This window comes from Culex quinquefasciatus, chromosome 3, assembly GCF_015732765.1.
Source record: "Culex quinquefasciatus strain JHB chromosome 3, VPISU_Cqui_1.0_pri_paternal, whole genome shotgun sequence".
Lineage (NCBI taxonomy): Eukaryota > Metazoa > Arthropoda > Insecta > Diptera > Culicidae > Culex > Culex quinquefasciatus.
In genome coordinates, this window is record NC_051863.1 from 76,673,979 (window position 1) to 76,687,588 (window position 13,610).

The 13,610-nt window shown below is 48.2% G+C and overlaps 2 protein-coding genes across 5 annotated transcripts; one reads left to right on the plus strand and one right to left on the minus strand.

Annotated features, from left to right (window-relative positions):
- Positions 1 to 836: 836 nt before the first annotated feature.
- LOC119768849 lies at positions 837 to 13,609 on the minus strand. The gene is made up of 2 exons (XM_038260291.1): positions 10,627 to 13,609; positions 837 to 4,676 (listed from the first exon to the last, which is right to left on the minus strand). The coding sequence occupies exons 1-2, from the start codon at positions 12,573 to 12,575 to the stop codon at positions 1,304 to 1,306; spliced, it is 5,322 nt and encodes a 1,773-aa protein (XP_038116219.1). The 5' UTR covers positions 12,576 to 13,609; the 3' UTR covers positions 837 to 1,303.
- On the plus strand, positions 4,680 to 10,557 carry LOC119768850 (probable serine/threonine-protein kinase DDB_G0283337). Of its 4 annotated transcripts, none has more exons than XM_038260301.1 (4): positions 4,680 to 5,385; positions 5,622 to 6,520; positions 6,581 to 7,002; positions 9,935 to 10,557. In XM_038260301.1, exons 2-4 carry the CDS (start codon positions 5,910 to 5,912, stop codon positions 9,979 to 9,981), a joined length of 1,080 nt encoding a protein of 359 aa, XP_038116229.1. In that variant the 5' UTR covers positions 4,680 to 5,385; positions 5,622 to 5,909; the 3' UTR covers positions 9,982 to 10,557. The 4 variants fall into 4 exon arrangements, 3 of the variants coding, with proteins under 3 accessions (XP_038116229.1, XP_038116228.1, XP_038116230.1); XM_038260300.1 differs by having other exon boundaries at positions 5,622 to 5,776; positions 5,908 to 7,002; XR_005278259.1 differs by lacking the exon at positions 6,581 to 7,002 and having other exon boundaries at positions 4,936 to 5,385; positions 5,622 to 5,776.
- Position 13,610: the final 1 nt, after the last annotated feature.

Below are 13,610 nucleotides of genomic sequence, written 5' to 3' on the forward strand. Positions count from 1 at the left end.
TGTTACGAAAATCTTATAAAATTGTCAGCAATATTTATTTTTTAAGTTGTTCCAAAATAGAACTATCGAAGACTAAATCTACTTTCAATGCAAATTTGCAAGCACATTTTTAGCTACTTGATACCATCAACAAAAAACTGAAATTGTGTTTGCATTTTGGTACGCATTTTTTAGGGTATATTAACTTTGGATACTGTCACTTTATTTTTTAACAGCTTTTAAACTTTTGCAAAACGTAGTTACATTAGTATTAAAAAGTGTACATTCAATTACAGGCTCAAAGTATTGATATGAATCTGCCGAAATATATAATTCAATATTGAATTGGAAAATATTATGACATTGAAATATAAGTAATAATTTAAAAAAAAATCCTGGTCACGGCACCACAATGATCGGACCCGTGAATTGGCCTACCTCGAACCGCGCTCACCTGAGTTTTAATCCTCCGTTCGTTGGACGTCTAAATTTCTACGTTGTGTTTTGTCGTGTGTATGTTGTGTTTGTGCGTTGTGTGTTCTTCTGTGTTCCGTCCTTCCTTGTCCAAAACTCCTTCCTTCCGATCCCGTTTCCGTCCCACTTCCTTCCTTCTTTCTTTTCAGGTTCCAGGTAAGTATTTTAACAGGTTTCAATTCCGGCAGCAGCGGCAGCAGTAACCTTTTTCTCCCCACAGCAGGCAGAACTTCGATGGCGGAAACCTTTTCTTTGCAGGGCGAACCAAACACCAAAAAGCGCACGAGAAAAGGCGGATTCAACCACTTCAGCAGCAGTCAACGGGTAAGTAATACAGGTAAGTATTTTCTTCTTTACAGGTACACAGAAACGATCTTTATTCGCGGAAAACTACAATTTTATTCCTTCCGATCGAGACTTTATTCGCTAAGTCCAAACGTAAACAAATTCCTCTCAAGGAAAAGCAACGCGATCCGGCCGCGACGACGATTTTATTCAACTGATAATTTGGCCCAGGCAGTGTGAAGAGGAATGCAGAAAAACGGTGCAATTGTGCGCGTGATCGCGACGATCAAGACTACCACTACCACCACCCTGCCGTGTATGTACGCAAATTATAGCAAGAGAATTTATGCTACACGGCAGGGTGGCGAGTCAATTTTACTCTGCAACCAAACATGCCGGCCACCTTAAATTCCCTAAGAATTTAAACTTGCAAAAAATCTAAACGCTAATTTGAAAAACTTAACCTACTTAAAACTAGCACTTCAAAAATTCAAAATTTTCTTCTGACGCCTTCTTCACCAACTCCGTTGCGCCGTAGGGTTGACGGTTGACGGCGATCTTCCTCCTACGCTGCGCCTTGTGTTGGTTGAGGGTTGAAGGCGTTCGTGTGCTGCACCGCCGAGTCCTTCTCGAACGGCAGCAAACAGATACGTGCGGACTGCCGCTTGTAGACCGCACCGTTCGGCAAACGCAGCTTCACGACGCGAACGACGCCGTCGGGGCCTGGGTAGACCTCAACGATCCGCGCGAGGGGCCACTCGATTGCCGCCTTGTTGTCCTCCTTGAGGATCACCATCTGTCCAGCCTTCAGCTGGGTCGCTTGCGGGAATTTCTGGTTCTGGTTGTGGAGCTGCGAGATGTACTCCCGCCTCCACCGCTTCCAGTGTTGCTGCACCAGCTGTTGCAGTTGCTGGTAGTGTTGCAGCCGATTCGTAGGAACGTCCGTGTAGTCCGGATCCGGAATCGCTAGCAGCGACGATCCGGCGAGAAAGTGCCCGGGCGTGAGCACGTCCAGTTCGTCCGGGTCCTCCGACAACGGGGTAAGCGGGCGCGAATTCATGGCCGCTTCGATCTGGGTGAGGACGGTCGCCATGTCCTCGAAGGAAAGTTGTCGTTGACCCAGCACACGGACGAGCGACGTCTTGGCCGACTTCACGGCCGCCTCCCATAGGCCGCCGAAGTTCGGCGCTCTCGGTGGAATGAATTTCCACTCGATCCCACGACGGGACGCTTCGCTGGTGATCTCCGTGATCACCTTGGTGTCCCGAAGCAGCTCGTACAGCTCGCGCAGGTGGTTGCTTGCTCCCTGGAAGTTGAGACCGTTGTCCGAGTGGATCTCGGACGGTAGACCTCGGCGAGAAACAAAACGACGCAGGGCAGCAAGAAACGCAGCGGTGGTCAAGTTCCCCACCAGCTCTAGGTGGACCGCTTTCGTGCTGAAGCACACGAAGACCGCGATGTACGCCTTCTGCGCAGCTGCTCGACGGTGTACGGGCTTCAGGTAGACAGGGCCACAATAGTCTACGCCGGTGACGGTAAATGCGCGAGAGGGGGTTGTTCGAGGTTTTGGGAGTTGACCAGGGGGTTGCTTTATAGGGACAGGGTTGGTACGGAAACAGCGCACACAGTTGCGAAAAGTGTAAGTTGCCAATTGTTTGCCGTTCAATGGCCAAAATTCGTGCCGAATTTGAGCGAGCGTCATACGGGGGCCAGAGTGGAGCGAGGTTTCGTGGTACGCGACCGCCATTTGTCGCGTGAAAACGTTGCTGCTGGGAAGGATCATGGGGTGTCGAGTAGAGTACGCTTCGCCTGCGAGTCCAAGCCGGCCACCAACGCGCAGAATGCCCTGCTGGTCGAGAAACGGGTTGAGCAGCTTCAGCGACGAGTGAGCCGGAACGAGTCGATGGTTTGCGAGCGCCTTGATCTCCGCAGCGAAGGGTTCCTGCTGCACGCCGCGCACGAGAGCGAACTTTGCCTCCTTCAAATCTCCAACGGTGAGAAATGGGGTTTTAGGGGGCTGCTTGCGACGCTGACATCTCCGGACAAACCTCACGCAGTACGCCGTAATCCTCAGCAGCTTCCAGTAACTGCCGAAGCGATCGATGAGCGGGTGAGGTTCCGGGGAAGCAGACACGATCAGCACGTTCTTCTTCTTCTCCAGCAACTCTTCAGCAGGCTCGTCGACCTCCAAATGCTTCACTCTGCTCCAGTACTCCTCGAAGGACTCCAACCACTTCGGACCGTAGAACCACAGCCGCAATCCAACGAGATCTTTCGGCATGACTCCACGGGACACGAGATCCGCTGGGTTTTCAGTCCCCTTGACGTGGTTCCAGCGATGCCCTTTCGTCAACTCCTGGATGTGCGAGACTCGGTTCGCAACGAACGTGGGCCACACGTACGACGGTGACCTCAGCCACGCCAGCACGACTGTCGAGTCCGACCAGAACCAACTCTCCGTGCCCTCCATCTTGAGGGCTTGCACGACCTTCCGGTACAGCCTTGCTGCCATCAAAGCTGCACACAGCTCCAACCTCGCCAGGGTGACCTTTTTCAACCCTGCGGGACGCGACTTGGCCGCCAACAGCGAAATTTTGACCAGCCCCGACTGGCTGATCGATCGAGCGTAGATGCACGCTCCGTAGGCCGCTTCGGACGCATCCGCGAACACGTGAAACTCGACATGGACCGGATTTTCCACGAAAGCGCACCTGTCGACCGAAATCTTCGACAACTCCGGCAACTGCTGGTAGAACTCAGTCCACCTCCCGGCCAAATCCGGTCTCAATGGGTCGTCCCAGCCTTGAGTCGCGACCCACAGCAGCTGCATTCGAATCTTGGCCCACGAAATGACCGGAGCAGTGATCCCAGTTGGATCCCAAAGTTGGGCAATGACCGAATAGACTTTCCGTCTGGTCCATTGCCCATTCACGGACAAACCCGTGACATCGATGCCGAGAACGTCTGGCCCTGGCTGCCAGTTTATTCCCAGCGTCTTCACCTGCTCCTGGTCGAAACTGAGCGTGGTCTGCGTACCCAAATCGTCCGCAGCCAGCCCTGCCAACGCCCCTGTGGCGTTTGACACCCACTTGCGCAGCCTAAATCCACCTTTCGGCAACAGCTGCTCCAGCTCCTGCCGCAACAAAAGCGCTTCTTCTTCGGAGTCCGCTCCACCGATGAAATCGTCCACGTAGAAGTCACGCAACAGTGCTTCTTTCGCACGTGAATACACCTCTCCTTCGTCCTGCGCCAACTGCTGCATACAGCGCGTGGCAAGGTATGACGATGGGGCCAACCCAAACGTCACCCGTAGCATCTCGTACGTCCTTATTGGCTCCGACGGCGAAGGCCTCCACAGAATCCGCTGCAGAGGAGTATCGTCCGGATGGACCTTAACCTGCAGGTACATCTTCTCGATGTCCGCAACCAGAGCTACCTGCTTCTTCCGAAAGCGCAACACCAAATCGAACAACGGGTCCTGGAGAACCGGACCGACCATCAGCGCCTCGTTCAGCGAGAAATTCGACGTCGTCTTGGCAGAACCATCGAACACGGGCCGGATCTTCGTCGTCGTGCTAGACTCCTTGAAGACCGGATGGTGAGGCAGGTAGCATTCGAGCCGCTTGTCGCTCTTCAGCTCCTCCTCCGAAACAACCTTCATGTGGTCCTGATCCAAGTACGCCTGAATCGCCTCGTTGTACCGCTTTCGCAAGCTTTCGTCCTTGCCCAGTCTCCGCTCCAACTGCATCAGCCGCCGCACCGCCGAATTTCGCGATTCGCCGACCATCTTCTCGAAACCCATGCGCTTCGGAAGTCGCACCACGTATCGACCCGTGACGTCGCGTGAAAACGTGGCCTGAAAATGCTCCTCACAGTCCTGTTCCTCTTGCGACCGCTTCGGTGCCTCCTGCAGCTCCTCAATCGTCCAAAAACGCTCGATCTGTTGAGTGCCCCTCGTTTTGAATGCCGTCAAATGACAGCACAAATACTTGTAACACGCGTTTTCTATCTGACCTTAAATAAACGAGCTTGCGCTCCATTCGGCCTCTTTTACCGCTGAACACCAAACGGGAAACATCGAGTTTTTCTGCTCCGCAAACCTATCCAAATCACAACCCTCATTTCTAAATCCCGGTTGTTTTAATTGGCGACGAAGGAGTGAAGAACTACGCGAGCGATTTTTTCTTTCGGTGGTGTATTTAATCGAACAGTTTTTTTTAATCAATTTTTCCTTTGCGGGATTGAAACGATCGTCCTGTTCGGGTGTACACGCATCGGGGAAGAAATTTGCTAGCCATTGTGTGCGAGTAGCGGCGGCACCATTTTGTTTTCTACAAACCGACGCCGAGTGAGCAGCAGCAAAAAACCGAGGATTCTGTCGGTGTGCCTGGAAGTGCGGTACCTGTTGGCCGGAGATTCGCATCGGAACGGTCGCAGCACGGCGAATTCCGTGGTTCGGGCGGCAAGTGGCACGATTTTGCGCGGCGTATTCCGGTGGATTTTTGCTGATTCGGTGCGGTGAAGGTTCTGCTTTTTGCGGTGGTTTGGAGCGTCGGCAGTTCCGGCGGCATTTTTGGGACAAAGGAGAGCGTTCGTTGGCGGCGGTGACCAGGCGATTTGTTCTTGGACCGGGAGAAAGCAGCTTTGGTAAGCTAGGGCAATTGGAGTCAAGTGATCTTTTGCCAAAAATAATTTCAATAAAAAATAATTCCTTAGCAAGTATCACTGAGGAGTTTGTGAGGAAAAATTCATGTGAGCTTATTAATCGACTAAAACCGGGTTGCTTTGTAAGTGTGTGTGTGAATCTTTTGTTCGTTTGAACAAAAGGTTTCGCCATTTTATTTATTGGATCACTAAGAGAGTTTTTCTTTTCTTTAATTTAGTGAGGCCAAATCGCCACGGTGTAATTCAGCTGTTTGAGCCGGTGCACAAACTTTTGCTTCGCTGAACGACGTTTTCCTGTGCTGGTGCACGGTGCGCACGACGAGTTTTAAAGGAGGTTAAGTTTGCTTGCTGGCAAAGGCCGGGTGCGAGATCGGTGAGTAGCAAGCTTTTCTTTGATTTGATCCCTGGATTTGCAGTAATAGAGATTTTTGTGTGTTTTCTTTTTATTTTTTTTCTTTGGGAAATTTGGAATTTGATTTTTTTTACCTGATTTTTGATATCAAGACATGGGTTCGAACGGGTTAGCTACCTCTATTGAGATGTTTAGGAAGGGTACGTCATTTACGGACTGGTCAGATCGACTGGCCTATACCTTTCACGCAAATCAAGTTGCGGCTGATCGCCAAAAATCGCATTTCATGACGATTTGCGGACCGTTTCTTTTTTCTCAATTAAAGCTGCACTACAGCAAAGATGAGCTGGATAAAGCCTCTTATGCTGATATTGTGTTAAAATTGAAACAAAAATTGGACAAAACGGAGCCGGACTTAGTCCAGCGCTTTCGTTTTAGTCAGCGAAACCAGCAACCTGATGAATCCAATGAGGATTTCGTGCAGGCGGTCAAGCTGCAGGCGGAATTCTGTGGTTTTGGTGCGTTTAAGGACGTGGCCATAATGGACAGAGTTCTGGCGGGTCTTCTTGACGGGAATTTGAAGGAGAATTTGTTGAAGGAGGAGGGGTTGACTTTGGACAAGATGGACAAGTTCATCACAACATGGAACATAGCAAAACGTAACGTGAATGCACTTAACAATCAAAACTCTTGTGCTAATTTTGGACAATTTAACTACCCTCCACCTGAAATGGTCAACCAAGTTCGAAGACCGGTGCACGAGAGGTTAGGTTCACATCCCTACAACAATAGACAACACTCAAACACACATAACAACTATTACAGATCGGGCTTCAATAGAAACAATAATAGATACAACAACAATAGATCGGGTCAAAATAATCATCAGCATCGCGCACAAAATACACATAACACACAACGTTCAGTCAGATTTCAAGGTGATAACCGTAATAACAATCAAAGAAACACAAACACAAACAACAACAACAGATTCAATAATCGAACTGAGAGGGTTAAGCCTGATTATTCTGAGACTGTTTGCGATTATTGTGGGAAACTGGGGCACATTAAAAAGAGGTGCTTCACCTGGAAGAATTTGCGTCGTGATGCTGTGAATTTCGTCGAGATGGCGCGACCGGGAACCAGTGCTGAGAGGGAGCTGGCGGATCTATTGGGGCGTATGAATACGAGGGAGGATCCGAATGAGGAGACTTCGGATGCTGAAAGCTACTCCGAGTGGAACCAAGGTAGTTTACAATGCATGTGTGTGGAGTCCATTAATAAAATCAGTGAACCGTGTTTGATAAATGTCATGATTGATAATGTTTTCGTCCAAATGGAGATTGATTGTGGGTCTACTGTGACAGTGATTGGAAAAGTCCAGTATTTTAAACTTTTGACAAACCTTTGAACAGGTGTGATAAGCAACTTTTGGTGGTTAATGGTAATCAACTCAAAATTGAGGGAGAAACAGATGTTTGGGTTAAACTTAATGGTTTCAAGCATAAATTGAAGTTGCTTGTGTTAAATTCTGATTTCAAATTTATTCCGCTTTTGGCAGGAATTGGATGGATGTTTTCTTTCCTCAATGGAGGCAATTCTTTTCAAACAAGGCAAATATTGATGAACAAGTTAACAGCGTGAGTGTGCAAAATAGTGATCAATGGATTGAGGAGATTAAACGAGATTTTCTCAGGTTTTTGTCAAGGATTTTTCCACCCCAATCAAAGGATTTGAGGCGGAATTGGTTTTAAAAAGTGATGTCCCAATATTTAAGAAAGCTTATGACGTTCCGTACCGTTTAAGGGAGAAAGTTTTAATTTATTTGGATAGATTGGAGGAAGAGAATGTGATCACTCCAATTGAGGCCAGTGACTGGGCATCTCCGGTAATTGTTGTTATAAAAAGATAATAAGATAAGGCTTGTTATTGATTGTAAAGTGTCAATTAACAAAGTTTTGGTGGCTAATGCTTACCCTTTGCCAGTTGCTAGTGATCTTTTTGCTAAATTGGCTAATTGCAAGGTTTTTTGTTCGTTAGATCTCGAAGGAGCTTATACTCAACTTGCATTATCGGAGAGGTCCAGGAAATTCATGGTTATCAATACAATTAAAGGGTTATTTACATACAATCGTTTACCACAGGGGGCTTCTCCTAGTGCGTCTATTTTTCAGCATATTATGGATCAAATTTTGGGCGGAATTGAAAATGTGTTTTGCTACTTGGATGATGTTCTGATAGCAGGTGAAACTGTTGAGGGTTGCAAAAGCAAATTGTTGATTGTTTTAGAAAAACTTGCAAAGGCAAATATTAAGGTGAATTGGGAAAATGCAGATTTTTTGTTACAGAACTTCAGTATTTGGGACATATTATTACGGACAAAGGTTTATTGACCAGCCCTGACAAAATTTCAACGATTCAAAAAGCAAAAGTGCCTACAAATGTACATGAACTAAAATCCTTTTTGGGTTTGATTAATTATTATAATCGTTTTGTTCCAAATTTATCTTCCAAGTTGTACCATTTGTATAATTTGTTGAGGAAAATGTGAGATTTGTTTGGAGTCATGATTGTGACAAAGCTTTCAATGAAAGTAAACAATCTCTCATTTCAGCCAATATTTTGGAGTTTTATGATCCTTACAAGCCTATTGTGGTAGTTTCTGACGCATCAGGTTATGGCCTGGGTGGAGTGATTGCTCATGTTGTTGATGGTGTTGAAAAACCCATTTGTTTTACATCTTTTAGTTTAGATGACGCGCAAAAGAAGTATCCTATTCTTCATTTAGAGGCTTTGGCTTTAGTTTGCACTATTAAGAAATTTCATAAGTACTTATTTGGACAAGAATTCATTGCTTACACTGATCACAAGCCTTTGCTTGGAATTTTTGGCAAGGAAGGCAAAAATTCAATATTCGTTACAAGACTCCAGCGTTATATTTTGGAACTGTCCATTTATAAGTTTGAGCTTCGGTACAGACCGTCTGCTAAGATGGGAAATGCGGATTTTTGTTCGAGATTTCCATTGAAGCAGTCGGTACCAGCCGAATTGGATCAAGATTTCGTTAGGAGCATTAACTTCAGTAAAGATTGCCCAATAGATTTTGTTTTGGTTGCTAAGGCGACAACTGACGATGTTTATTTACAACAAATTTTAAGCTATCTGCGTGATGGTTGGCCAGCAAAGGTAGACAAACGCTTTATGGACGTATTTGCAAATCAGAATGATTTGGAAGAAGTTGAAGGGTGCTTATTGTACCAAGACAGGGTGGTGATACCACGTGTAATGCAAAGCGGGATTTTAAAACTTTTACACGCCAATCACGCAGGGATAGTAAAAATGAAACAATTGGCACGAAGACAAGTCTATTGGTTTGGAATCAACAAAGATATAGAAAACTATGTTACGACATGCGACGTTTGTGGTAGTATGGCAGTGGTGCCAAAACCGAAATCTTTGTCTAAATGGACGCCAACTACCAGGCCTTTTAGCCGAATTCATATTGATTTCTTCTATTTTTCACATCACACTTTTCTACTAATTGTAGATTCGTACTCAAAGTGGTTGGAAGTAGAGTGGATGAAGCATGGCACGGATTGTGCAAAAGTTTTGAAGAAGCTGGTTGCTTATTTTGCTAGATTTGGGTTACCGGATGTTCTGGTATCGGACGGTGGTCCTCCTTTCAATTCTCATTACTTTACTTCTTTTCTTAGTCGGCAAGGAATTAAGGTAATGAAAAGTCCTCCTTATAACCCGCAGAGCAATGGCCAAGCGGAGAGACTTGTAAGAACTACTAAGGACGTTTTGAAAAAGTTTTTGATTGATCCGGATTTGGATAATATTGATTTGGAAGACCAGATTAACTTATTTTTGATGAACTTTAGAAATAACATACCGACGAGTACAGGGCAATTACCCTCGGAGAAAGTGTTCTCATACAAACCAAAGACTATGCTAGATTTATTAAATCCTAAAAGTAATTATAAAAAACATTTATCTGTTCAGCATGCCTCTGATGATAAGGTACAAGTACCTATAGTATCTAACAAAAAGTCATCTGATGAGTTAGATAACCTGACGGCAGGTGATACCGTGTGGTATAAAAATAACAACAAAAGCATTTCAAAGAAATGGATTTTGGTAACTTTTCTAAAAAAATTCTCTTTGAATACGTTTCAGGTGTCGGCTGGAAGCGCGGTGTGGCTAGCGCATCGCGATCAGCTTAAACCACATTACCAGCAACAAGGCGAACGGCCGAACCTGATGACGCCGTTCGAGAAGTCTACGCCGGACGCGGCAGTGGTGGATTTGGACGTTGAGATGCTGAATTTAGACGAAGATATGTTGGGGGCCGGATACGGCGGAAGCGGCTTGTTCCGGGGTTTCCCGGAAGCTGCAACGGCACGATCCAGAAGCCGGAAGCGAGACGCATCCGCGGCGGAATTGCCGGCGGTCTGCCTTCGGCGCTCGAAGAGAAACAGGAAGCCTGTTTCGAACAGTGAATTCATTTATGATTAATTATACATTAACAGAACACTTTGTTCTTTCAAATTAATACAAACAGTTGAATTAGATTTGTACTTGATACAGTTTTCTTTATATCCATTTATTTGTTATCATTTATCTATGAGTTCGATTAACTTTAGTTTTAAGCAAAGGGGGGAGGACTGTTGAGTGCCCCTCGTTTTGAATGCCGTCAAATGACAGCACAAATACTTGTAACACGCGTTTTCTATCTGACCTTAAATAAACGAGCTTGCGCTCCATTCGGCCTCTTTTACCGCTGAACACCAAACGGGAAACATCGAGTTTTTCTGCTCCGCAAACCTATCCAAATCACAACCCTCATTTCTAAATCCCGGTTGTTTTAGATCTTCTCCTCCAGGGTCGCATTGACGGAGACGTGACAGCTCGGGACGGGGTTTAGACTCCCCAGATCGGTCTTTCCCGCAGCTATCCAACCGAAGACCGTGTTCACGAACAGCGGAAGACCTTCTCCCGGCCGCTGGATCTGCACCCGGCCACCATTCAGCAACAGAAACTCATAGAAGAACTCCAGCCCTAACAGCAAATCAATTGGAGCCCGCTTGTGGAATCCGGGATCCGCCAACACCATGTCAGAGGGCAAGTTCCATTGGTCGATCGGAATTGTGGCCGACGGCTGGTCCTCCGTCACCTTCTTCAGCACCAGACACTCCATCGGGACCGTATAGTTGGTGACACGCGAGGAGACAATCGCCGACACCGAGCTATCAACCTGCATACGGGAACTTCCGACGCCGGAGATCGGCACGCTAACTTTCTTCCGCGGCAATCTCAAGATCTGACACAGTCGCTCACTGATCAGATTCGCCTGCGACCCGCTATCGAGCAACGCTCTTGCGGTGTGCAACCGGCCATGGCAATCCTTCACCGCCACGAGCACCGTCGACAGGAACACGTGAACCTTCCGCGACTCTGCCGCCACATTTGCAGCGTAAATTGTGGCCACCGAACTCGTCACCGCTTGCGGTTGAACTGCCGTCGCCGTCGAGGAACGCGAACCACCCTCCTGTGAATCTCCCGTTACCGCAGCGTTCGGAGTGGAACCGGAACCAAGCCTACCAACAGGATGCAGCAATGTGTTGTGCTTCTCGCTGCAATTGGAGCAGCGACTTCTGACATTGCAGTCCCTCACGAAATGGCCACTCCACAGACAATTTCTGCAGAGCCTCTTCGTCAAAACCAGCCTGTTTCGTCCATCTAACGACAACTTCTTGAAATCCGAACAGCTCGAAAGCAAGTGCGGGCCGCTACACATCCTACACTTCGGAGAGGAAGAGTCGGAAGCGGCGTTCACTGTCAGCTTCGGGAACGATTTCTTGGGCTGGGCTGCTGGAACCGAAGACACGGAGGGAGAACCACGCTGACTGCCCAACAGCTGATCCACTGCGACCGCATCCAAGACCTTCGTCCGCTCCTCCAGGAACGCTATCACGTCGGTGAACTGCGGGTCCTCCTTCTTGGCTGCCAACGCCTCCCATTCCTTCTGCGTCACGTCATCCAGCTTCGACACCAACAACTGCGTCAGCATCACGCCCCAGCCACCGGTCACTTCGCCCAACTGGTCCAGAATCTGCGTACAGCGACTAAAGTGATCCACCACGTCGTGGATGCTACTTGACGACACCCCTTTCACTCGCGGAAACTGAAGCAACCCGTTGACATAGCGCTTCTTCTGGAGATACTTGTTGGCATGACGCTTGACCAGCAAGTCCCAGACCACCTGGTAACTCTTCGCGCTGAACTCACTCGAGTTGATCATCTTCTTGGCCTCACCGATAAGACAGTCTCGCAAGTAGTGGAACTTCTGAATCGCGGTCAAATCAACGTTTTCGTGGATGAGGGACTTAAAAGTGTCGTGGAAAGGCAACCACTCATCGTACTCCCCACTAAACTTCGGCAAAGTGATCTTCGGCAACTGTATGCCGGCACGCGCAACGCATGCGCTAGACCCAGACGCAACCCCAGAAGGCAACCTCGACTTCAACCCTGCCCTTACCTTGTGGTACAACCCTTCGAACTGCTCTCGGACTCGCTCATGTTCCTCCTCCATGGCTGTAACATCATCCTCTTCCTTGAGATCCTCCTCCTCGATGGTCTCGATCTCAAGCTGGAGCGCCTCGAACTCCGCCCAGGCCTGGTTGACCGCATCGAGCCGCGACTGCACCTGATCGGCGTGCTTTTCCAGCACAAAGTTCTGCAGGAACTTGTCGGCGCGGTTGAGAGACGCAAGGATTGTGTTGCGGATCTTCAGCTTGTATGAGACCTTCTTCGGCATGGTGACGCAGGGCAGCTGAACTGCGAAAAGAAAACGAAGCGAAGCACCACACAAACGATCGCTAGGGAGTTGGAAAGAGGCTCACCTGTGAGCCTATTAAACAAGGCCTTGTATGTTTAACGCCCAACAGGATACTCTCCAAAACTCTCCGTCGGCCAATGCACAGCCGCAGCGATGACGTCGCCGAAGAACAGCGAAAATCCCTCAATAGCAGCGCGTCGTCCACCGAGAAAAGCAAAATATTGCAAACACCGTCGAGCAACGAAAAATCCAGCCGAGTACTCACCCTGTGAGCCTGGCTGTACAGGCCTTGCAAAGATCCGTAACTAAATACGCGCCCCCGGTAACAAACAACACCCGTAGCACGGGTAAACAATGGCCAAACAGGCCAGCAGTACGGCACAAGTACCTTCCGTACTCCAATCGTCGCCGAAATAACCAGCGGTCGGTCCAACAGCTCGTGATCGTCCAGCAATCGTCCAACAGAACCTCAGCAGCAGCAGAAGTCGCGAACAGCAGCACCGAGAAAGTCGAAAACAGCGCAATGAGGACACCAGTTACGGGAAAAATGGGGACAAGTGTACTCACCGTGTGAGCCTGTCCACCAGGCCGTGCACGTATCAATGGATGTCCTCTTCACCCGCGCGGGGTCGCTGAACTTTCCTCTCCGGTCGATGAACTCTGCTACTGCTGAGCGCCAAACCAAAACAATCGCGATGGCCGCGAACTTTCTCCGCAGCAGCGATGGCGAACTCGTTCGGCGCGCAGATGATCGCGATGGCGTTCGATGGGCCACCCGAGGTACCAATCCTGGTCACGGCACCAATGATCGGACCCGTGAATTGGCCTACCTCGAACCGCGCTCACCTGAGTTTTAATCCTCCGTTCGTTGGACGTCTAAATTTCTACGTTGTGTTTTGTCGTGTGTATGTTGTGTTTGTGCGTTGTGTGTTCTTCTGTGTTCCGTCCTTCCTTGTCCAAAACTCCTTCCTTCCGATCCCGTTTCCGTCCCACTTCCTTCCTTCTTTCTTTTTG

Bases quoted from the DNA above. Each gene is read 5' to 3' on its own strand.
- LOC119768850 (XM_038260300.1), top strand. From the start codon at position 5,910: ATGGGTTCGAACGGGTTAGCTACCTCTATTGAGATGTTTAGGAAGGGT. The intron at 7,003-9,934 runs GTAGTTTACAAT...AATACGTTTCAG, and splicing joins CTACTCCGAGTGGAACCAAG to GTGTCGGCTGGAAGCGCGGT.
- LOC119768849 (XM_038260291.1), bottom strand. From the start codon at position 12,575: ATGCCGAAGAAGGTCTCATACAAGCTGAAGATCCGCAACACAATCCTT. The intron at 4,677-10,626 runs CTAAAACAACCG...CACTCAACAGAT, and splicing joins GCGACCCTGGAGGAGAAGAT to CGAGCGTTTTTGGACGATTG.